This window comes from Periplaneta americana, chromosome 10, assembly GCF_040183065.1.
Source record: "Periplaneta americana isolate PAMFEO1 chromosome 10, P.americana_PAMFEO1_priV1, whole genome shotgun sequence".
Lineage (NCBI taxonomy): Eukaryota > Metazoa > Arthropoda > Insecta > Blattodea > Blattidae > Periplaneta > Periplaneta americana.
In genome coordinates this window covers 40,814,170-40,840,240 of record NC_091126.1, presented here as the reverse complement: position 1 = coordinate 40,840,240, position 26,071 = coordinate 40,814,170, and the positions used below count along the sequence as shown (strand labels likewise).

Genomic DNA, 26,071 nt, shown 5'->3' with positions numbered 1-26,071 from the left:
ATAGAGCATAGCTTTCTACAGTACAAACTTTGGCAGATAACCGAAAAAGATTTACGTTTGAGACACTGAAAATGTATCTTGTAGTACTGTCATTGCAAGTTATCTTGAACCTTACATCCCCTAAGTCTGTCTTTGGAACTGCTCGGTACGGCGTGTACTCATCAACGTAATGGCACGGCAAGGATGCCCCTCCCTCGAGTAACGTGACTCTTTTCAAAAAACGTTGGTTCTTTTACCTTACAGCTCTCTACTGTAAAAGAACTTGGTTCAATACAGACATCATCTTCTCTCGATACTCCGGTTTTGAGAGGAGAACATAGTTTCGTAGCAAGCTTTAATTAACTTGTAATGAGTAAGTATTTAAATACAGTATAATCGTGTGTACACTCCTCTCTCATCCGGGCTGGGGACCGGCAATGGAGGAGTTACTACAGCTACTTCTGTACATTATATAGGCCTGCATGACTTACACCTTCAGCTAATATATACATATTCTTATAACAATATTTTACAGGCTTATTATTTGAATTTACATTAATTTACAATTATACACAATCCATATCCCTATCATTGCTGCCATCATCGCTTGTTCCAAAATTAATTATTTCGCCAATGGCATCATCCATTCGGAATTATCTTCTTAATCGTAGGTACTACTTTCTGAACACGATAGAATTCTTCGATTGTATCCCGAATAACATGTTGATCGAAGTCGTCCACTTCAACTTTACACAAGTCTAATTCTGGAATGAAATAATATGTTTAGTAGAACTATAAGAAAATAATAACTTGCAACAGTAATTCATTATGTCGCTCTCAATACAGACACTATTGTACATAACTATTATAGCAATAATTTCTAAACATTACATACCTATTCTTTCCCGGAGTAGTGTGAGGTTCATTCGGTTGTAATTCAGTATTATTTTTAATTCTCTTCACGGAACTAATACTTTTGCCAGAGTATTTAGCCGCTTTCTTATATCCCTTAGCAAGAGGTTCCAGCAAATATTTGTTTAATTTTTCCTCCTCGCAACACTTGATTTTATTATATTTGCGATAATTTCTCTTTCTCGGCTATGGATAACAGCGTTACTTTTTCTCTGTGGTGGTGTGATTTCACCATAATTACTACCCTGTGGTTGCTGCTCCATGTTAACACTACTGGTACGCAGTGAAGGAAATAGTACGGTACTATGTTTCTTGACAAGAGATTATGCTGCGGAGCATGCGCAAACAACTCAGTTAGCTCCACCCGCGTTACGTGCTTCCTTCCCTCTGCCCCTGCTCAGAAGTTTCAAGATAACTTGCAATAACAGTAGGTACATTGCAATTCGGTACTGTAACTGCACTTCCTGAAGACGACCAATAGGATAAATGAAAAAATTTAAATTGCTACATGCTTATTTCCACCATTAACACTGTGTATAATTAAACACAAATGCTTATAAAAGAGAGGAGAATAAATGCTTTTCACATTCTTTTGACATTATCATTGTGTAATGTATATTTACTTTCAGAATGTACATATGTGTGTGTTCCCCCATACTACCGTACTCTACTCTGAATAGCAACATTGTTACCTCAACAAATCTCTATCTACCTGTCTATCTGCAGCGAGTCAACAACCTATAGTGCATGCACAGTAAACTTATTGTATCGGGTTCAAAGTCTCGAAGCCTGATTATTATCATTATTATCATTCTTATCATTATTATCGTTATTATCCTTATTACCCTTATTATTATTATTATTATTATTATTATTATTATTATTTTTGTGTTCTTATAGATTTTTACCAAATTCCGATTATAAATATGAAATTAATTGCAAATATTTCAATTGAGGTAGTTTGTTTTTACCAGACATCAGGATCTTGATTATTTATTTTTTTGTAAAGTCATTAAGGGTGATATTGATTGTGAATCATTCATCAGCAATATCAGTCTTCGTATTCCTGCTAAGGGTTTAAGATTTCATAAAATGTTTTATAATATGAATTCTAAATCTCTCTCTCCGGTCTGCAGATGATTAAATATGCTAATTTGCATGGATTGAACTTGGATCCATTCAATGTGTAGTATATACTTTTTGAGTTTTTATGTCAGTTTTATTAATTTATGCCATTTGTTGAGATATGTATCATACTATTCTCGTCATTTGCATATCTTTACAATACTACTTATATGATTCCAGTCTTCATTTATATGATTTCATTAATTCATTTGTAATTCATTTTATTTAATTGCCATTATTTTAATTATCTCACTGTACTAATTTTAATAATTATTTGTATCTATTATTTGTATTTCGGTATCTATTCATTTTGTCATTACTGTTTATTTGTATTTGTCTGTAATTTTAATAATTATTTGTACGCACATTTATTATTCCTTGTACACTGTAAATATTGTGCTAACTTTTATCTTGTGCTGAACTGTTATTGGCCCTAGGCTGAATGAATGAATGAATGAATGAATGAATGAATTATTATTATTATTATTATTATTATTATTATTATTATTATTATTACCCAGAAAATATACAAATACACTAAAACTATGAGCATAATCAATAGTGTTTTCAAGCCTGCAATTGTTCAGAAATACACTCATTTATGCCTGTATAATATTCTCGCAAGACCAGTTCTCTCTTATGGGAGTGAGACATGGACCTTAAGAGCTCATTATATTAGCAGAATAACAGCATGTGGGATGAAATTCATGAGGAGGACTGCAGGATACACTAAATTCGACCACATGTGGAATAAGGATATCATGGAGGTACTCGAGGTTGAACCAGTGATGGAATACAGTTGGGAATATCAAGAAAACTGGAAAAATCACGTCAAGAAAATGAGCAACACCATATTTTCAAAGACAATTTTAAATTATCGACCGAAGGGAAAAAGATCCATTGGCAGACCTGAAAAGAGATGGACAGAAAACAAGAGAGTAACAGGCCACTTGGCCTAGTACTCGTCAGGATGATGGATTATTATTATTATTCCTATCACATATTAAGCCTGGTAGCCTGTTATGGTCTCACTCCATCGTTTCAGCAGATGGCCCAAAGATCTCGTTCCTAAAGAGTGGTAGCTTAGTGCTTGGTGTGGTGTCCTTGTCCTAGGCATCCTGAATATATGAGATTTCCATTTCTGTCTATAACTTTTGAATTTTCTCTAAAATTGTGTCAATATTTAATTCTTGCAAAATATCCAAATTTTTCTTCTTGTCTAATGTATTATAGCCAGCAGTTCTTCTTATAAACTTCATTTCATTGGCAGTGCTTCAGTGTTCATCACATTTACGTATGGTCCAAGCTTCACTTCCATACATGAGAACAGGTTTCGCCAGTGTTTTATAGGTTTCAATTCTTTTATGTTTTTGGAAGAGAGAAGGCTTCAAAATGTTATTAATGCAGGATATACAACTTTCCATGAACACATTACTACAATGTTATAAAGAAATGTGCTGTTGACTATCACTGAAGTGCATTTCCTCTATTTGCACTTAGAACATTTCCCGAAAAATATGAAGACTACTAGTGATGAGCAGTGATGACGTTTCAATCAGGACATAGTCACAATGGAAAAACTAGTTATCAAGGTCACTAAGATTCTGCAATGGTGTGAATTATTGCTGCTTTCTAAAGAGGGACAGCAATTCTGACAAGAGAGGCTGCCAAGAAGCAAGCAATTTAAGATCTATGGAGGTATGTGTTACTTTTATTTTTAATATTTCAAATGGTTTATATAAATTAATTTTATTACCATTTTTAACAAGAAGTTTTTCATTGTCCTTAGAGGTACCACTTGTCAACAGACATTTAAAAACTGTAGAATTTCTTGTTTCTTGAATATCTTTTGAATTATAGTAAACCTGATACAAAAATTCAATGGTATTTTTGGAATCAGTGCATTGATGTTCATAAGAATCAGCTATTTTCATTCCGTAATTATGACAATTGCCCCAACACCTACAAGGGAAGGGTTTCGGCTCGAACAGGAATTTCGTATCCAAAATTTGTATACAGGCCCATTTTTACATCTCCATAAAGCTCCCAAAAGCATTCGTTTGTGTAATGTGTGGTTTGTCTGTTAGAGCACTGCACAAGTTGAGGGGTGGGGAGAGCACTGCACAAGTTAAGGGATGGGACACCTTACCCGTAAGCCTAGCCTAGCCTAGAAGCTAGTGCGAGTGGTAAAATGTCTAGAGCCCATTTAAGAACATTTTTCTCCAACGTTCTGTCTGAAAATATTACAGCTAATCAAAAATGTACACTGTTGTGTGAGTCACTGAATGCGCACAAGGACACAACCTTAATAAATTAATTATTCCAAGGCTAAGACATGGAATGTATGATCATTCTACCTAAAAAAACGAAATATTTCCAGCCTCTGAATATCTATTTCCTTAGACAATACAAAATATATGCTCGGAGGATAACAGAATGCATGAGGACTCTTGCTGAGAATCCAGAATTTAACTTGGAAAATCGAGTGTTTATAATGAAAATGCACTCTGTTATTCATAACCAGTTGTCTGCTCCAGTATACCGCCCTATGCTTCAGTATTCCTAGCAGTCAGCTGGTTACGTGAATCCTCAACAAGTCTCGGACTTCAAAAATGTAAGTCAGGTGGCACTTGATTTTTCAGCACTGGAGTGTGGTTCAGAAGATTGTTCAGGTGTTGCTTCTGCGTGTTGTGCTTATTGCTCTGCTCCATGCTGTTTCATGCATTTTATAGAGAATCCTCATGTACATTTTTAAAGAAGTATGTTGACCAATATCAACCAAACAGAGAGTTACACAAATGAATGCTTTTACGGTCTTCATCACCATTGTGAGGTAAGCCTATGTAGAAATTTTTAACCAAAAATTCGTGTTCGAGCCGAAACCCTTCCCTTGCTAGTGTAATTAATTTCATCTTAAGCAAGGTACAAAATTTAAAAAGGAACCATTTCGAGTTCACTGCCTTTTTGTGTTTTGGATTTCAAATAACGACATATTAATTTTTGGTGAAACATATTTCATTTGAATCATTCGAAGATAAATTCAGTACAGTAGTTGATACTGAATATAAACGTCTATCAATTCGTTTGGAATATATAGTTCTACACAGGAAAATAGTGTACATTTCCAAAGCCACTTTTTCGGTATCAGTGTTTCAGAATAACCCCACTTTACTGTATTTTCATGTACATCTCGAAATTGCTTTTCGTTGCATTATAATATTTTCATTAATAAGAAGGTAAAATGAAACATTGACAGTAGCAGTTAATGTATTCAGACAAGCTATCATGTAACTAACGATTTTAATATGTCAAAACAAAATAATATCCGAAGAAGAATTTGGATTTTCTGGGATGGCAAAACAAAATAGACACAACATTATATGCTACAATTCAGGTCTTCAGTCATACGAACCTGATAATTCCGAAATATTGGAACACGCAGTTACAGAATCCAAATCCTTCTTCACAACTCAATGACTGTGGAAACATAGAATCATATCTTACCTCTTTACTGACAGGATGACCTTCATAACCAAACACCTGCTGCATTTGAAGTTGAGGATTTGCTGCCATGGTTTCTTGTTCTGCCAAATGAAATGTTGCATATGGGTAGATATCCTCTGAGTATTCTGCAAGTAGTGCATTGGAGCCCATCAATCTTGCTTCGGACTGAAAACACATTCTACTCAGATCAGACTCGGAGGGAAGAACAAAGGAACCGTAACTGGAAATACGACACCGAGTTACATTTTCACGCTTGTTCGATCGTGGTAATTTCGAGATATGTATCATTTTCCAAAGACAGAACTGTTCCCGAACTCTTAAATGATAAAGAAACACAACTCAAATATTTTAATGAAGATTTTGTCATATAATAGAGGGAAATTAATTCAAGTCAAACTGATTTTTGACAATGCGCACAAATGTTTCTCCCATAATAGGCATTTTGTACCTTTAAATGAAATTTACGTTAGTTTGGGCTATCAGATAGAATCTTTTCAGGACAGTGTAAATCATGTCATATTTGTTCACTCTGTATTCGAGTTACATACCGGTAGTCATTTCTTGAATAACAAAGTACCGTAAGTAATCGAGAAAAAAACTTCTGTATCATTCATGTAATACAGGTATTATAGCTGGCAGGGATATGGCGCATGATTGCATAGGGTTACTGTGTTTCTTTACATGATTTGATCCTCACTATACCAGTATCCCACACTTTTATTTCCTTTTCAAGCAGTGGCGGCTTCTCAAGGAGGTTGCAGGTTTGTACACCTCCCAGTAATGTTGCTAATCTCCCGGCTTTGTTACTATTAAAAATATAATTTTATTTTACAATTTTCATTCATGACTATCTGCAGATGGCGTCTTGTTTTGTACGTCTGCAGGAGCCTCCGAACCTCTTGGTTTGCAGAGATGTTGAAAAGCTATGGAAGGCAGTTTATAGAGATGTTCGGCTAGTGCGGGAACAGGGGGGGTTAGAGGCGTGGTATACTGCTTTCCTCATTGAGAATGGTTTGTCGCACTCCCTGGCATGGACACCAACGTCAGTGCAGAAGAAACTAAATTCACTGAGAAAGTATCTGTTTCAACTAGACATTTGTCCGAAGTAATAAGCATGAAAAATATTTTCATTCGTCTTGTGCAACGAACAATCGCATATTTCGCATATTACTTTCTCAATCTACAGGCACACAAACGGCACAATACATAAAGGAGCTTGTATTTTGCTTAAAGTTCTAAGAGTTGTCATTCTGACAATAAGTGCTGCTATCTCCCGACAGCCTATGAAAGCTGCATTTGAATTTTATGAACGAAAACTTTGGTAGTTGGTAGCATTCTGATGACGATTCTGTGCTAAAATGTTTTTCATGAGGTAAATCGCAATATAGAGAACGTAGAAGGTCCGCCCACGACCCCTTCCACTTTTGGACTTTCTGTCTAAATAGGTATGCTTGTATTTAGTCATTTTACTTATTAATTGCATATAAATTACCTTTATATGTATACGCCCTCATGTATACACGGTTTTAAACTTGAAAGTAAAGTACAGTATGTTTAACTCCTCTTCGATATCCATTGTGCACCACCATATTTTCAAACCACCAGCCGCCACTGTTTTCAAGGGTTAGAGTAATTCTCACAAATCCTTTAAAGAACCAAGGCGCAAATCCAACTAGACTTTTAAAAGCCTAAAACTAAACGAAAATACGTTGGAAGGCCCATGATGTGGGATTAACACGACACCGAAACTTCAACTAATACAACACAAGAAATGTTAAAAATGTTATGTTTTATTTAACAACGCTCAGAACTGCAGAGGTTAAGCACACTTAAATGCCATCTACCTGGCCCGGGATTGAACCCGCAACCTTGGGCATAGAAGTCCAGGGCTATACCAACTCGCCAACCAGGTCGACTACAACACAAGATGTTAAAATGCTAAACACGTACTTTACACGAGGTTCGAACCCATGACACTAGATTTCACATAGTAATGAATTTGTGCCTTAATTACTGCGAAACCCCAGTTGATAAATTGTTATAACATAAATGAAAATTCAATGTTTTATTTATATTCTGCAAAAGGCTCGCAGACATTTTTGTGTCCCTGGGGGCCTGGGCATGTACCTGGTATTCGTTCGAGACCTGGGGACTGCAGCTGTGCAGGCTTGCGAACAGTGGCATAGTAGCGTTCCCGCTGCTCAGAATTGTGCTTGTTGTCTAAGGCAGCAGCCGTGTCTTGTAGCCCAGAGCTGGCATCTGCACCAGCTCCACCTGCTGTATTTGGTCCTGCAAAGTAAAGGTACATCAGAAACAATAACAAGGTATCTACTGAAAATATGAAACAAAAATTAGTTACTTTTTAATTAGCACAACTGAATAATTACTCATAAGTAGGGGACGGATGTTGACGAAAAGTCATCTTCTTATTTTTCACATTAGGACGATGCCTATTAATATAGAAATCTTTTCTACGTTAATATCAACGTAAAAAAGTAATTTCTTATGTTGCATTTTTTAACGTTTTTGAATTAATAGGTAATTTTTATATTTTTTTTCGGCATTTTTTGGTCATTTTTAATACTTTGAAGAACTTTTAGATCATTTGGTATACATTTTACTTTCTTCTTTACCGACATGCCTGTTAAAACATTTTCTAACCAAATAGGAGTGGCAGTTCCTCGGGGGAGGGAAGGGAGGAACGTCCTCCTCACATTTTTCTTCTTCTGAAAGTAAATACCAAATAAAATATGTGCCTTAAAATTCGAGGAAGATTCGATAATTTTTAAGTTCACAGCTATAAGTAAACCTTGGTTGATCGAGTTTTAAACGACGCGCGCTCATGTGCTGTAGAAAACTGTGAGAAGGATGCGAGATTGTTTGTGTGGAGGAAAGCCAATCCTTTCCTCCTTTACTGCAGTTAATACACATAGACAACAGCACACTAGCGGCCAGAGAAAGAAGCAGAGTTTTAAAGCACGTAAATGAACGGAGAGGGAGGAGATCCTCCTCTGAATCAGTGCATGGGCGGGAAATAGAAACCGACTGGTTGTGCAGCAAGCTCGCTACCACTGCTATCTAACGAAGTTGCATTAAACCAGATTATAACACATCTAGGAGGAGGCACAATAAAAACAGTTTTAACGCAAAGTTATAAGACACCATATAAACTTTTTTTAAAATTATAAATGAAAATATATTATTCATTCCACTTTATATGTATAGGGTATACTATTCATGATTTGCCTTACGAGGTATTTGAAAGTTAAAGTCGTGTTTGTATAAAACAAAGAGGAAATAGTTCTACGTTAGTATCGTAGATCATTTTGGCCACTGAAATTCACTTCCATTCATTGTCTACTAGACAAAACAACATCCAACATCCAAGTTGTCAGTTTTGTACAAATACATTTGAAATTGAAAGTACTCCAAACTACATTATTTTTAACATAAAAAAATTAATCGGCCAAGGGCAGCTTTGAAAAATAATGGTAGTATGACTTTACAAGAACTGACATTCTCCAAGAGCATGCGATACTGAACAAGTAAAATGTACATGTGGCAACACAGACCACATGGGTGGGTGCAGTGTTCTCGCTTTCCTAACAGATTATTTTCCATTCCCGCTTCAGTAAAACGGTTCTGGTTACATGTTAGTAGCTGGTCTATTCCAACATGTGTAAGTATGTAGTTTATGCGAAAATGCTGCGAGGTTGTGAATTTCCTTGTAATGGTTAATTTGTGGAATTATTCAACAATGAATGGTAGTGAAAACATATTATATTTTGGACAATTATTTAGGAAACTCAGTTCACAAGAACAGCTTATTGCTATACAAAAAGGAAGCCAACCCGAACACTATCTGCTCTTACACGTATGCATGTAGGCTAATTTGTAGCATGTTTCATTCAAGAAGGTGTCATTTTGTGCAGTTAACTTCCTTCCTCCTCTTAAGAAATATGCGGGAGCCGCCACTGCCAAATAGGTCAGTAGTAATTACCTACTGAATAAGTGAATAACAGTCAAATTTGAGTTTTATAGTTCGGAACAGATTCTAAAGTTCAACCCTCATTCCACTGAAGGCTTCACTTCACACAACGGAAGTAATATAATGCTTGACAGTAGCTTAGTTTAAGTGAGGACTTTGACTGCTACTGTTCTTTTGTCGGTACGTGGGTGTCTTTAGAATTTATGTTTGGAAGGGAGAAAACTTTCACTATGTCGTGGACAGTGGCCTACGTTGTGTCCTCAACATGGTTCGGAAGGGATGTCTACTGTAGTAGACAGTATTTTTAACACAAAGATAGCAAGAATGCACACTGCGCCCACAATTTGTTTTGTCATTTACACTCCCTCATGTGGAAGATCTGGTAACAAAAGTGAAGCTCGGAAGGAGGAGGAGGAGACGGAGAATGAAGGCACTGACATGGACCACCCCTGACTGAAACACATTGTAAATACTCATTAAAATCTATAGCTTTCCCTTAAAATCTTCATTTTGTTGCATGTTCTTTCTTAGCCAAATTCCAGGAAGTTGCCTCCTCTCTCCGAGATTTGCAGGGCAGTCATTGAAACAAGGTGACTAATTTTTAAGAAGTTGTGGTGCGAGTATGGTGAATAATATTTAAATGTCACTTTCTTTTAATTTTATGCCATTTTTCCTTATTTTAAGGGCATTTTAATGATCATTTTAAGTAGAATTTTAGGTCATCAACATCCACCCCCTACTCATAAGCATGATGAAAAAACATTAATCACTTTTCAGCCACCTTTTGATCTGTTATCAGACCTGATTCTTAAGTTCTCTGAACTTCATTTCAATGTATGTACACCCAACTTCTCTCCTAGCCTTTTAGACTGAATTAGACTTGGGTATGTAATTGCTAGGGCTCAGAGAGTTATGCATTTAAAAATGCAAAATATGTAATTATGTGATTTAAAACAGAGATAGATGCATTAATAACCCAGAAAATATGTACTATCCAAAACTTCCTGAAAATGATGAAATAATGAAAAAACCGGAATTACGTTCTCTGTCATCATTATTTCTGTAATTACAAATTTAAAGCAACAAATACCAGAATTAAAAATATAATACTGTAAAACTCACCTGGGTTAGTGGACTGGAACTGCTGCTGTGGTAGATGGAAGCCAACTTAATTCTTCCCATTACAGTGTATAACAGTTATCATTTTGAAGTTTGAAAACACAATGATTCTCTGTTGCTTCTAAAAATTGATTTGTACTGAGGAAAACAACATTGAGCTACAAGAGACTTTATTGGCGCATATTTAAGACTTGCGATTTATTTCAGTGACAATATTTCTTCACTGTCCGATAATAGAAGCTCAAAGAATTTCTAACTGATTGCTGGTGGGGGAAAATCGTAAAACAGCGAATGCTAAGCTCCGCCCACGACCCCTTGCCACTTTTCCCCTACAAGCTCACCACACACTCTAGCGGGAAAGAGTGGAAATAGGGGTTTTGGGTGGGGGTAACATCTAGTGGAGAAAAGTGGAACAAAAGAGTGAATGCTGCATCTACGAAGCAAAAGAGGAACTTCGTCCTGTCACCCTCTGTCACTCTCTCTCTAGCTTCTCCTTCTCTGTTCTTGCTTCCCGTCTCTCTCTCTTTTTTTTCTTATGACTTCGCAGGGACTAGTATTCGATCAGAGTATCTTCCTAACAAAACGCGAAACGTACGCACGCTTTTTGGTCACGCTTTAGACCTCTCGGCTACTGAGGCGAGTTAGTGGTAGAAGGGAAAATGAATCTATTTATGTTCAAGGGAACTGCCATAACGTATTGCAAGGAATGGCGCTGAGGACAATGACCAAATAGCGTGGGTATAAAGTGGCGGGCTTGTGAATTTAGCTTGGTAGGGGTTGACTGCGGGGGTGGCATAAGTGTTAACGTGCGCTGGTAGAGCTTCATTGTTTCCGTGTCCATCTTCGTGTACAGACGGAACCACGTGTCGTGATGAGCCATACCGAAGACGTGTACTCCTTCCTCAAATTGTGCAGGGAGAATTTGAAGAGCAAACGAGGCTCTGGTGACTATTGTGTTCGAGGACAGTGGAAAGTTAACAGGTGAGTATTGTTTAATGAAAAAACCACATTACATGTGGTTGTCTAATGCGCCCTAATTTGGTTGTAGGGCATTGTGTTGTGTTGTGTTGTGTTGTGTTAGTACATGTGGTTGTCTAATGCACCCTAATTTGGTTCTATTGTGTATTAGTACGTGTTATGAAATACGTGCGAGGCAGTGATCCACCGAAGCAGGACAGACAGTATATATATATATATATATATATATATATATATATATATATATATAGAGAGAGAGAGAGAGAGAGAGAGAGATCAGGCGAGCAAGATGATATGAAGGTGATAATGCTGGTGAAATGAGTCCGGGGTCCAACACCGAAAGTTACCCAGCATTTGCTCATATTGGGTTGAGGGAAAACCCCGGAAAAGACCTCAACCAGATAACTTTCCTCGACCAGGATTCGAACCCGGGCCACCTGGTTTCGCGGCCAGATGCACTGACTGTTACTCCACAGGTGTGGACCAAATTCCTCACTGCTATATAGTTTTGACATGGTGAAAAACACATTTACAAGCAATGACTACATAACATAAATTGGAAACCATTTCAGTTAATTCTTGAAATTTAAATATTGGAATACCATATATACAACCATGAGCATCTCAAAAACATTTGTTTATAAAGAAATAAAATAAAAAAAATTTGAAGTTCTAAAAATTAAATAAATAAAAATATAAAACTAATAAATCAGATTTTAGTTCTTTGTTGAAATTCAAATATTCGAACACTACCTATACTACAATGAGCATCTCGAAAATAGGCTCCACTAATAATTATTCCAAACAAAATCACTTTCAGAAAAACCATAACACACAAAAATAAAAAAATATATATATAACAAATTTGGAACTAAAGCCATGATAATATAAATAAATATATAACATTTATTGTTATAAATAACACAAAATAAAATAATTTGGACGCAGATTAACTTAGAAATGAAGAAACTTAAGCTACATATTGAATTTTATATCCTAAAATTTTCATGACACAGACTACCCAGGGGGGGTAACAAGATCACCCCAGTTGAATAACGTGAATTACATATTAATATAGATTATTTGTTATTCTTAATTTAAATTGTTAATAAACATATAACGGACAAATACATGGAATTACAGAAAGAAATATAGAGAAAAATTAAAATAATATTGAAAAATAATCAGTGGGGTACCGTAATCCTATTACCCCTCATGGCAGCAAGACTGTTAACATGGAGACAAAGATATAACAAAAGCGTGCTTACGTCTTCGCAGACAGAAACCGACTGCTGTAAGAGCTGCCAGTACTGCAACAGCAGACACAGTGGCAGGGATCACAACTTGTGTGTCCATGTAAAATGGAGCTCCACCCTTCTCCCCTGCGTTGGTGATAATATCGCGACCTGGTGAATGCTGATGCTGACCTGAAACAGAAACCCAATCAAAATTGGAAATGCTTAAAATATAGGGTCGTTCAAAAGTCTAGTAAGATTTAAAAGAATGTTTATAGAAACATAATAATACAGTTATATGCATAAAAGAATGGGATATATTTAGATATAAATCAAATTTAATACATTCAAACACAGTCGCCATTTTTATCCTCTATCTTAATAACATTCTTCTAGGGCAGACATCTCAATAGGGCCTTCTCGGAGCACTTCCTCCTCTTTCTCTTTTTTAATGTAAGAGTGGAACAAGATGCGGGAGCAGTTCGTGTATCTCCAGATGACGTCATTGACCGCGACGTCTGAAAAAAACATCTGCAACCTCTACGATGTTGTGTCCATCTCCGCAGAAAGAATGTCCTTACTACCGCAAATGTACGAAGAAATAAAAGTTTTCGTAGGGAAAGCGAAATTGTGGGAGTCGCAAGTTTCAGTGGGTAACTGTTACCACTTTATTAATCTAAAATTTATTGTTACCTAATTTGAATCAAGACCAGTGTAACAAATATAATGAAGTACTGAAGGACTTGAGAAAAGAATTTGAAACCAGATTTAAGATTTGAATACTCCTAATTTTAAATAATTATTTGTGAATTTCTAAGATGTTTTGGTTATTTTTAATTATTGAAAACATTACGAAATATATTATTTAACTATTATTGTAATGAATATATTAATATTGGCATATCATAAGAATACGTACTTTAACAATCAACAAGTTTAATAATTGTAATTTTATTATTATTATTATTATTATTATTATTATTATTATATTTTATTTTATTATATATACTACAAACTTAAAAGAAAAGAAAGATACCAAAAACCATTTACTAGAAATGAAGTATTGTTGTTGTTTAGTCAACTGTCCGAAGACACGTCTGAACCTCACAAGTGATACCAACAAGGCGCCACTTATGAGGTAACTAGGCCAGGAGATAATGGGGTAGGGTGGCCAGTTCCTTGTGCTTAAATAATTACGTAACGTGTAGAGTTCTTCATGCTTCAGATGTCTTCTTTTTACTTATTGTTATATAATTAGAAAATAAATTTGGCATTTCTCCCGCAACAGTTACACTTAGCTCGCTCATGCTTGTAACATGAATCAACGATCGGCTGTCTTCGGGTACTCCGCTTATCTCTTCAGCTGACCACGGTATCTACATTTGCTCTCTGTAACAACTTTTATGCGTTGGCCTTGAGATGCCTGTTATAGGGAATGAACAGTATTCAGAAGAAAATATTTCTGAATAACTTCAAAATTATTTTACAAGCTTCCACAATAATGACAAAATGCAGGGTCTGTACTTCAATCCAGAAACTTCTCAATGTACTCGAGCAATCTCTATCATATTCACAGTAACACTCAAAAAGGCGAATTTGCATCTGTGGAGGCAAAATAATTTTTTATGAATTTAAAAAAAAAAATCACGCATCAACTGTCTCTGAATAGCTTGAATTATTCATTTTATTTTTCACGGCAACAACAGTGAAATAACTGAACCAGAAGTTTATGTGAAAATAAAATAATCATTTCTTAATTTTGAGTAACCCTAGAAATACCAAGGTACCAAGTACCAAATAAGGTCTCAGGGACTACTCGATGTCGATAAGTGCAGCCCAGAAATCCTGAGAAATGCTGTCTGCATCAAAATCTGCAGCACTGTTTGGTAAATCCTACTCCCACGTCCATACTGTGGTCCCTGAGCAATGCAGTTTGGCTGTAGCAAACAGAAGAGGAGAAAGGTGAGTGTCCAGTGCCCTAAAATTGGACCTCCTTGGCTAAGGGAACATAAGGGCTATTCCATCTCAAATCGACCGACATATAGAGAAAATTGACCTTGCAATTTTTAAATACAATGAAACTTTTTCTGTCCGTTGACAACTGTGATACAATGCTTTGTGCAAAGTTTGAGGAATCAGAACTTCATAGTGTTTAAATTAAAAATATTTAAATTTATCGTTTTTTTTTTTTTTTTTCATAAAATTAGCAACTTTAAACTGTTGTGGCTCCGAAACCTTTTCACCCAATGATCAAAATCATGGTTTATTTTGATGCTGAGAAATTATAGTTTATATTGACATGTAAACAGTTTTTCTTACTTTTTATGGAAATGGAGAAATTTAGATTTTTCTTCATTAAGACGCCTTTGCCCACGAAAAAATATTTTTAAAATATATGGTTAGATTCTGCATTGAAAGTACAAATAAGCACATATTTTTTACTGGTGCACCGTTGATAAGAAAGTATTGAAAATATCAAATAAAGAAAATAAATAGTACGAGAGTGAACTAAACAGTTGGCTGTAGGTAGTCGAGACAAGCAAGGCCAGGAGACAAACAGTGATGTGTCGTCTAGCAGTCATGGCTGGGCTAGCTTTATCACAAGTTTTCATAAACACAGGACTAAAATGACGCCCAATGCTCGCTTATCTTAAGCTTTCGGCCAGTGTGTGGGGTTCTGCACCGTTCAAGTCTAGGCATGTGAAAATAATATATTTAATACCTTCGAAACTTATTGCCGAGCCACTAAGCAAACAATGCCGAAGTCCCTCTTAATAATGCAAGGGTTTTTCTCAATATTTTTACATTTTTACAAATGGGCAAAAAGCCTAAAAGTAAGTAAAATCAGATTATCTGTCTCTCTGTATACAATAAAAATAAGTATTACTTCTTCTCATAACCTATTAAATGTCAGCTTCAAAATGAGCTCCCGTTCAATGTTCTGCAGTTAATGGTTCCAGAGTTCTGAGCGCTGAAAAAGGCTTGTTTTTATAAAATAAGCTAAATTTGTCGCTCAATAGTACAAACACCGTTTGACTTTCGATAGTATAGTTTTGAAAATGCACTCTCCTCAGCACCTTGTATAAATAGGGAAAAAATGAGAGTATTAAAAAATGCCAGGTTTTTTACTGATCGATTTCATATGGAATAACCCATACACTGACAGAAAAGCATGCAAGGTCAGAGGCAGCTTCCTCACTGATCTTACTCTGCTTTGATTCGTTCCCCACTCACAGGATATTTTTACTACTGGCAGAAATCACTGTAAAAATTGGATTGATAAAATAGATAATGACCACAGCTTAGAAAAAGTTTTATGAATCTTCAAATAGCAACATGGAATTTAAGGGGAATATTTTCCAAGGAAAATACTTTCAGGAAAGGAAGATGATGTATAGACCTAGTTTTTACCTTAAGGCAGATCATAGAAAAGAGGCAAGAATTTAATTTATTTATAGATTATGAGAACACATACGACAACGTAAAGAGATAAAAACTTGGGAAAGTATTGGAAGAGAATAATATTCCTAAAATGTTAATCAAAAACATTAAGAGTCTATACATGAACACAAAAATTAAAATAAAGTTCAAAATTCAATTTTACAAAAAAAAAAATAATGACAAATAAAGGAATTCGACAAGGATGCCCTCTAGCACTGATACTGTTTAATATATATATCAATTACATAATAGAAACATGGCTCCCTTTGGTACGAAATTATGGAATAAAACTAAATAAGCATTAATAGAAATTACCACTCTATAGACAGTGAAGATAATTTACAAAGATCAATTAAAAATTGAATGAAATTCCAGTAGATTATGAAATGACAATAAGCACATCCAAAACAAAATCAATGGTCTTTCAAGGAAAAGATATAGATTCAAAAGTGTGGTGAAAAATAAAATATTAGAGCAAATGTCATCATTTAACTATTTAGGGAATATTACATCAAATTCAGGAAATGAAGACATAGAACAGAAACTACATAAATATAATGCAGTAAATGGAATTATAAAAATACATTTCTGGAAACAAATGTTAAAAGAAACTCAAGACAGATTACACAACATTATAGCAAAACAAAGGCTAAAATTCGGCAGTGAAACGTGGATCATAAAGCAAAGAGAGAAATCTAGAATTCAGGCAGCTCAAATGAAATTACTTAGATCAATTTTAAGATTTACAAGATTAGACCACCAGAGAAATGAAGATATTAGAGCAAAATTAAAGGTTAAAAATATAATAACAGAATTAGCAAAATACAGAGAGAAATAGGAACAACATGTTGAAAGAATGCAAAATTTCCGTTATCCAAAGGCAGACGCAGAATATCAGCATGGAAACATCATATGTACTGGTACATTAAAATAATATATAAATATATATTATCTTATTTATATGTTGAGCAAGTTTCAATGCTCTGCGGCACTCGAAAGCGATATACAGGGTGTTTCAAAAATACGGGGCATAATTTTAGGTATGTATTTCCCACATGTAGACAATCAAAATAGTTCATTACAACATGTGTCCGGAAATGCTTCATTTCCGAGTTATGGCCTTCACAACATTGAAATTCACCGGAACGTTTTTCTTTCTGCAGGTCGTTGTCATTACAGAAGATGTTCAAAATGTCCACCTCCTGCTTGAACACAGACCTCACATCGATGTCTCATTGACCTGCGAACACGATCCCAAACTCCAGGAGTATTGCGTATGTCCTCAGAACATGCCACAATTCGATTCTGAAGGGATTCCAAATCAGGCACCGGAGACGAATAAACCAATGATTTTAAATGGCCCCACAAGTAGAAATCGAGAGTGTTTAGATCAGGTGAGCGTGGAGGCCAAGCAATTGGGCCACCTCTACCTATCCATCGATCAGGAAACCTTCGATCCAAGTACCAGCGAGCCGTATGACTGAAGTGTGCAGGAGCGCCACCATGCAAGAAGTGAATGTGTTGACGATTGATCAGTGGAGTGTCTTCTAAAACATGAGGTATGGTGTTTTCCAGGAAGTTTGTGTACGCCTGCACCGTAAGTCTGTTTACAAGTACATGGGGTCCAACTAATCGATCACCAATGATACCGGCCCACATGTTGAGGGAGAACCGCACCTGGTGATGAGATGGAACAGTTGCACGTCCATACATGCTGATTGTGGAAATTTGTTATGCCATCTCGTGTGAAATGTGCTTCATCTGTAAATAATACTAAGGCAGGAAAGTTCGGATTTACACCACACTGCTGCAAGAATCACTGACAAAACCTAACTCGTGCAGAGTAATCTGCTGGTGACAGGGCCTGTACACGTTGCAAATGATAACGATACAATTGATACTCTTTCAACATCTCCAGACAGTCGTATGAGGAACATTGACTTGCAACGCTACCCTTCGTGTGCTGATAGAAGGAGTCATGTTCACAGCCTCCAGAATCTCCTCCTGTACTTCTGGAGTTGTAGATCTTGGTCGTCCCCTTCCCAAACCAGGAGAGTTCAATTTTCCATACTCGCACAGACGGTAATGGAGATGTACAAATGTTTTCCGATCTGGACAGTGTTGCTGTGGGTACCTCTCCTGGTACAAACGACGAGCCAGCGCAGCATTGCCGTCCACCTTATCATACACGAAGTGTATCTCTGCCAGCTCTTGATTTGAATACATGTCGCACAGTCTAACGCCTACACAACACTGAATGTAACCTTCGCCTTGGAATGAACTGTCAGAGTGCCCTCTTAATATCTCCTTTGACGGCAACGACCTGCGGAAAGAAAAACGTTCCGGTGAATTTCAATGTTTTGAATGACATAACTCGGAAATAAAGCATTTCCAGACACATGTTGTAATGAACTATTTTGATTGTCTACATGTGGGAAATACATACCCGAAATTATGCCCCGTATTTTTGAAACACTCTATATAAATGGCTGCATCCTTCAACTTCAATTCCGTACAAATTTTACCAGCCGTTTTCTCACACAATTTCTTTTTCAGGACATTTTGTCAGGTTCGAAGTGCAAAGGCTCTTATAATTTTGATGCTAGGAACTTGAAATTTTTACTGCATGTTCTATACACTGTGGTTAACAAAATGGCACAGGGTTTTATGATTAAATGAATACTTTTTGAAATAAAAAATGAATATTTATAGTGGCAATGGAAAATTTATATTTTTAGGTATGCAATGGTTATAAAATTGTTTTCCTCCTTTTTGTAGTAAAGATATAGAAAAAGTGATGCGTGATGTTTTCTAAATATGCCAATGGTCTTACAAAAAAAAAAAAAAAAATCAAACTTTTTATCCAAAACTGACAGACATTTCATTTTGAAATATTCAAATTTTTCAGAATATTTTTGTTAATAACTCAGAAACTGACTCACATAAATGAAATTTCACCGCATTATTATCTATCACATCATGATTAAGTGTATAAACAATCAAGGACGTAGCTTGAAAAATGTAGAAAATAGAAATCTAACCCATCACCCTCCTTAATGTGGGAAATTTCGTCAATATTTGAAAATGATTCACATTTTGCACTTGATTTCGAAGTGTATTTTAGTAATTAAATATGGCAGAGTAACTTTCATTGGAGTATAAGAATTAATAAAAATGTTGAGAATAATTCGCGATTTTCGATATTTCGCGGAAATTTATGCATTAATTATCGCGAATTACAGGGGGTCGACTGTATTATACTCCATGTTCCTCATTCCTGAATAATTGAATCACCGATATTGAATATGAAGAAAATCTATCATGATATGACCAAAACTACTCTTTTGGTAAGTTACCAAGATTGCAGAAAGTGTCTAAATCCATGAAAATATAGAAAACTATTTTTGAAACTTAATATTTCGTACAAAGGGGAAGATAAAATGCTTCTTACTCCCTGCCTGGATCCAATACACGTTCTTTCAACCTATATTCACTTCAAAGATCACTTTTTGAGTTTTAAATATACAAAAAAAATGTGACAGCCCCTAATGTAGACTACCACCTATACTGCGTGTTCAGTTCAAAGTGTGTCATGGCTCGCTGTATGTCGTCATGTGGCTAGCCGATGAGCCTAGAGAATTCAATCTTCCTACACTTCCGCAGAGGCGTATTACCTATATGCCAGAGAAGTTGCCTAGCAAGTACGGCGTTCATTCTGAAGAGTACTTACTGATACGTATGGTAACGCCAGTAGTGGCAGGAATGTGAACTGTTTGGAAACACGTACTGGGATGAGTTTTTTTGTTACTGTCGGGATATGGGGAGAGGGTTAAGACGATTACTTACGTATTCGTTGACATTAACTTCAACGATCAACATGGACACGGAGCATTTGATTTGTCTTGTGGAATGTTGCCATACGCAACCGATGATAACAAATAAGGTCCATTCACAATGAAAATTAAACATAACCGTAACATAAACTAAGAAGTTTGCGGCCAGGTTATCAAACGAGATCATGCACAATGATTCACATAACTATTGATATAAACATTGCCGTTAGACGTTAACATGAAAGTTTGCAAACTCCAAACTTTCATGCTTATGCTTACGTGATTTGCAAACAGTACACAATAGTGAAGCGCTGATGTATATGGCAGAATAATGAGGAAATGGCGTCGTTGTTATGTTTCCATGGTTACCAAGTATCTTAGCGGTTATGTTTATGTTCTCATTGTGAATGTTCTTGATTTTACTGTTACGTTTACATTTTTAAGTTAACGCTTACGTTATGTTTAAGTTCCATTGCGAATGAGCCTATACCCTGTGTACGACTTGCCTGCGCAAAACACAGTTCGAAACAGGTTATGGTAGCACACAGACCATACAGACTGCCATCTGTTGCTACGACGTTCAAATTATACCATACACGTTCTCAACTTCAGATTGAACGCCTTGATTAATAGGCAACTTCTCTGACATAAAAGCTGAAACTCGCTTCGAATCGTTGACTCACAACAGTGACGTCATGACACACTTTGAAATGAACACCCAGTATTAGGACACACCTGGAACAGTGCTGCGTGTAACAAAGACATACTGTGCCACTGTGGTGCCGGCTGGGTTTCGTGCTGACACTCGCAATGCGTAGCGAGTTGCTGGGGAGAGTGCTTGCAACATCAGACTTGGCTGTGGTGATATATTGGAAGCAACTGCAAGTGAATACATTGATTAGTCACAGAAACATAGAACAAAAATAAATGTATTTTGAAGGACATTTTTTCGAAACAGATTATTCCACTAATGATGTTGTTGTTGTTTAGTCAATTGTGTGAAGACAGATCTGAACCTCACAAGTGATACCAAAGAGCACCACTTTTGAGGCAACTAGGCCAGGAGATAATGGGGTAGGACTAATGATGTATGCCAATGGAATTGTTGAAAAATAGACAGCACTTACAAAGTGACTAGAGTTCTTTTTTTGTTCTCGAAAAAAATTAATGGTAGAATGCACAAAGTTTCCTTTGAAAAAATATAGATGCTAATTTCAGAAAAATAAATGCTAATTTTGAGAAAAATAGATGGTAATTTTGAGAAGAATAGGTGCTAATTTTCATGAAAATAGATGCTAAATATTCAGGTCCGTACTGAGTGTTAATATTCTTATTCCTCCACATTCTACTAGTCCGAATCCCTATCTGATGACAGTGGAATTAATTGCTCAAAGACGAGATGATAGATGTGAATGATGATTACCAGATTTACATGATTTTGATTTAGGCGAAAAATGGCTGGTAAATATTATCAGAAGCTGTATTATTCAGGGGCTAAGTATTTTCACGTGCCATAAATCTGGGGCGTAAGACCACCAGGTTTACTTTCCTTCTAAAAGAGGGTTTTATTGAACTTCGGAATAGATTTTCAGGTACTGAAAGCTAATATTTCAAATAGTTGTAGTTATAAACGAGCAAGCAATATCCCCACTCTTGTATAAATGAGCCGTTCAGAGCAGAAGTGGTGTAAGTCAAAAATGGGTAATGATGGTTAAAGTAAACATTCTGTAAAATACAGCGCAAAGTAGCAATTAATATTCAATTTATTTAAACTATTAATAGTCAGGGGATAGCAAGAAGGCCATATTAATTGCTACTTTGCGCTGTATTTTACGGAATTTTTACTTTAAACCTCATTACTCAATTTTGACTTACACCACTTTTGCTCTGAACGGCTCAAATAATGCTGCTGGATTTGAAAGCAGTAACCAATTGTAGCAAATGATGAAACGCTGTGTTCGCGCCATTCCATAACTGGCTACAGCTTCTGCTTATGTGAGTGGCTTCAGCAGGCACTGAAACCCATTACACTGTCATATATTTTATAAAATATCTTTGTCAAAGAACTTTGATAGTGTAATAGCAGCCTGGAAAACTTTCATCACAGACACCGGCCTTGAAAGCATGTATGCTAAAAAACAGTCTATCTAGAGAAAGAGTAGTAAAGGAGAAAATCGCTGCTAGAGTTTAAAACAGAATTGGATGGAAATTAAAGAAGTACCATAGGGACAGTTTTTAAATCTGTGTTCGACAGCAGTGCAAAATAATTTAATTTTGTAATGTGTCCGGTATGCAAGTATTATAAAACAGTTATATTACTGGTTGTTCTTTATGGTTGTGAAACTTGGACTCTCACTTTGAGAGAGGAACATAGGTTAAGGGTGTTTGAGAATAAGGTGCTTAGGAAAATATTGGGGCTAAGAGGGATGAAGTTACAGGAGAATGGAGAAAGTTACACAACGCAGAACTGCACGCATTGTATTCTTCACCTGACATAATTAGGAACATTAAATCCAGACGTTTGAGATGGGCAGGCATGTAGCACGTATGGGCAAATCCAGAAATGCATACAGAGTGTTAGTTGGGAGGCCGGAGGGAAAATGACCTTTAGGGAGACCAAGACATAGCTGGGAGGATAATATTAAAATGGATTTGAGGGAGGTGGGATATGATGATAGAGAATGGATTAATCTTGCTCAGGATAGAGACCAATGGCGGGCTTATGTGAGGGTGGCAATGAACCTCCGGGTTCCTTAAAAGCCAGTAACTAAGTAAGTCCGGTATGCAAGTAACTATATGCTCATGCCACACGCCAAGTGAAAGCACAACCAATGCGTGCAAGCAGGAAAGCAGTAGAATGCAATCAACTGGTGCAGTGCTGAGCAGTGCAGCGGGTTTGAGCTTGGAAGCCCAGTGCAATGGGCTAGGAAGCGGCTGCGTCAAGCAGTGTTGGTCTTGGGTGGGCTGGGCTGCTGATGCATTAGGACTCGCAGTGCTGAGCTGTGGGCCAGCCTGCACGACTCCGCTTTGGATAACGAGAATTTTGCATTCTTTCAACATGTTTCTATTTCTCTGTGCATTCTACTATTTCTGTTATTATATTTTTAACTTTTAATTTTGCTCTAATATCATCGTTCCTCTGGTTTTCTAATCTTGTAAATCCAAAAATTGATCTCAGAAATTTAATTTAAGCTATCTGTATTCTAGATTTGTCTCTTTCCTTTATGATTCATGTTTCACTGCCAAATTTTTAGCATTTGTTTTGCTGTAATGATATAAAATTATATTAATATAATGTAATACCAGAAAGCTAAGTAACTGATATACTGTGGTGGGGTAGTAACACAGCACGAGAGGCAATCTGACAGCATGACAACCACCTTCATACTAACCAATAAAATCTCACCTTAGCCCAAAAAGTAGAATCGTCCCTAAGGAAGACGAATGGATGCCACTATTTCAAAATTGGATTATACTGTACTTCAGTGAGACTTTTCTTAAATCGTGCTAAATGTAGCACAGACCTCTGTTCGTGATTATACTACAATTCTAAATTGCAGGAGACATTAAATCTCAATGTGGTTTAAGAACTCAAAGTATTTTTTTCACAACTCAATCACCCCAAAATTCTCAACTATTATGAATTGCATAATGATAAAATTTGTTATAAAGTATGCAAATATGTCATCTATCAGCATACATGTATGCTCACCAAGCTTCCAGTTCGAAACTCCAGCAGTTTCTCTGTATTCTACAGTAAATGCCTTGATCTGACACCCTCCATCTAGCCAAGAGTCCAGTAATAACATCACTGATGTCGAATTGATTTGGAGGAAGCGCTCTAATTTTGGAGCATCTGGTTTAGAACCCTTTGTCCTGGCATCAACAACAGCACTAGCACCTCCACTACCGATCTTGTTCACAGCTGCTAGACGGAACTCATATCGTGTGCCGCACATGAGGCCTTCAAGGAGATGCGTGCTGGCTACAGGATCCACACTTAGCTCGTCCCACTCTCCTCGCTCCCCTGCATCGCCCACTGACCGATATGCTAGCAAGAACTGTCTCACTGCCGCACCACCCATGTCCCCTTGTTTCCACTGTAGCTGCACTGCTTTCTGCATCACAGATGTCACTACCAGCACTGGAGCAGCAGGAGGAACTGCAATGAACAAAGTACAATCAATAGGGGAGAAGGGGTACATTGAAAAGATTGAATTTCCCACCTCAACACATAATTTTCATCAAGTTGCCGGTACTGACAGCAGAAGGCAGCTCTTCTAATGTACAGTACGATTATTTAGTCCTGACAGTCGCCGGAGATGTGCACCTGGGTCAGGCAAATCCGCGCCAAGGGGTGTTTGGGTTATTCACTCGCTTGCCTTTGGAGCGATCGGATGTCATGTGTGCGGTAGAGTCATCTGTTTCCAGTACAATTAAGCTGCACTGCATTCTTTTACTGACCGCTCACCCTTATCTCTACTCCGGAACTCTCCCCACTCCTCCTATTACTTCCCCTCTTTCACATCGCCGAGCTGTCAGGACTAAATAATCAGTCTGTATTGGCTGCCATTTTCCTTCAATTTAATTCATTGTTGTGAACTATTTCGACGAACTTGTGTCGAAGTGCTTAGAATTCCCCCCCCCCCCGTAATGTCCTTTTGACAACATGAATGTTTCAGAAGTGAGTTTCATTATGTAATATCAGAGGCTAATGAATTCACTTTCCGATCTCTAATATTTACTTCTTGTTTCTTTTAATGAATAGTGTACTTTACAGGATTATGTGGGGCAAATCTGAACAGTTCCTTGGGGGAAAATTTGAACAGACTTCAAAACTGTTCCACAACATTAATTTAACAATACTCTGCAAACGTCTTAAAAGTTTTACACAACGAATTTACTGATGATATTATATTTTTATTTTAGGGGATAAAATTGTTCGGATATAAGTAAAGAAAAGAACAAACATTAATTATCGAATGAAGTTGTTCAGGAAGCAGCAAGACTTGCCAGAGAGGGAAAACTGTCATTAAGAGCTGCAGCTTCAAAATATGACAAGTCCCATACATGATACCAAATGAAGTTTAAGAAGGCAGTGACATAGGTGGAAAATATTAATTAATTATATTATTAAATGCACAAAGATTAATAATTATGGCAAGACTTTCAGTAGTTTTAAAGGAAAAATAATTTAACCATAGTAATGTTCTTTACATAATATTTTTTTAGCATTAATTAGTTCTTTAACAGATGATTTGGACATTGTTCAAAAGTACCCCATACCATTTCGAAGATACCCCATACATGAGACAGTTTTGAACATGTTACAAGAGTTATTTCTGACTTAATATAGGTACATTTCAGATATACATGTAATTCCTGCAAATATAAAATTCTGAGATATTTATTAAGTAATATCTTATACTGGGTGTTCATTTCAAAGTGTGTCATGACGTCACTGTTGATGGGTCAGTGATTTGAAGCGAGTTTCAGCTTTAATGTCAGAGAAGTTGCCTATTAATCAAGGCATTCAATCTGAACTTGAGAACATGTACGGTATAACTTGAACGTTGTAGCAACAGATGGCGGTCTGTATGGTCTGTGTGCTACCATAACCTCTTTCTAACTGTGTTTTGCGCGGCCAAATCGTACGCAGGGTATTTGTTATCATCGGTTGCGTACCACAACATTCCAAAACACAAATCAAATGCTCCGTGTCCATGTTGACCATCCAAGTTAATGTCAACAAATAGGCTACGTAAGTAATCGTCTTAACCCTCTCCCCATATCTCGACAGTAAGAAAAAACTCACCTCAGTATGTGTTTCCAAACAGTTCACATTCCTGCCACTACCGGCATTACCGTACATATCGGTAAGTACTCTTCAGAATGAACTCCATACTTTCTACGCAACTTCTCTGGCACACAGGTAATACACCTCTGCGGAAGTGTAG

The 26,071-nt window shown here is 36.6% G+C and overlaps 1 protein-coding gene across 1 annotated transcript in view; it reads right to left on the bottom strand.

Annotated features, from left to right (window-relative positions):
• The window catches only part of LOC138707358 (cell adhesion molecule Dscam2-like), a 1,214,496-nt gene that overhangs the window by 25,782 nt on the left and 1,162,643 nt on the right, over nt 1–26,071 (bottom strand). The window contains exons 24-28 of the mRNA XM_069836640.1: nt 23,827–24,276; nt 20,850–20,993; nt 12,874–13,032; nt 7,648–7,878; nt 5,521–5,645 (exon numbers count right to left, since the gene is read on the bottom strand). Of these exons, the coding sequence (XP_069692741.1) occupies nt 5,521–5,645; nt 7,648–7,878; nt 12,874–13,032; nt 20,850–20,993; nt 23,827–24,276 (1,109 nt within the window). The remainder of the gene's footprint in view (nt 1–5,520; nt 5,646–7,647; nt 7,879–12,873; nt 13,033–20,849; nt 20,994–23,826; nt 24,277–26,071) is intronic.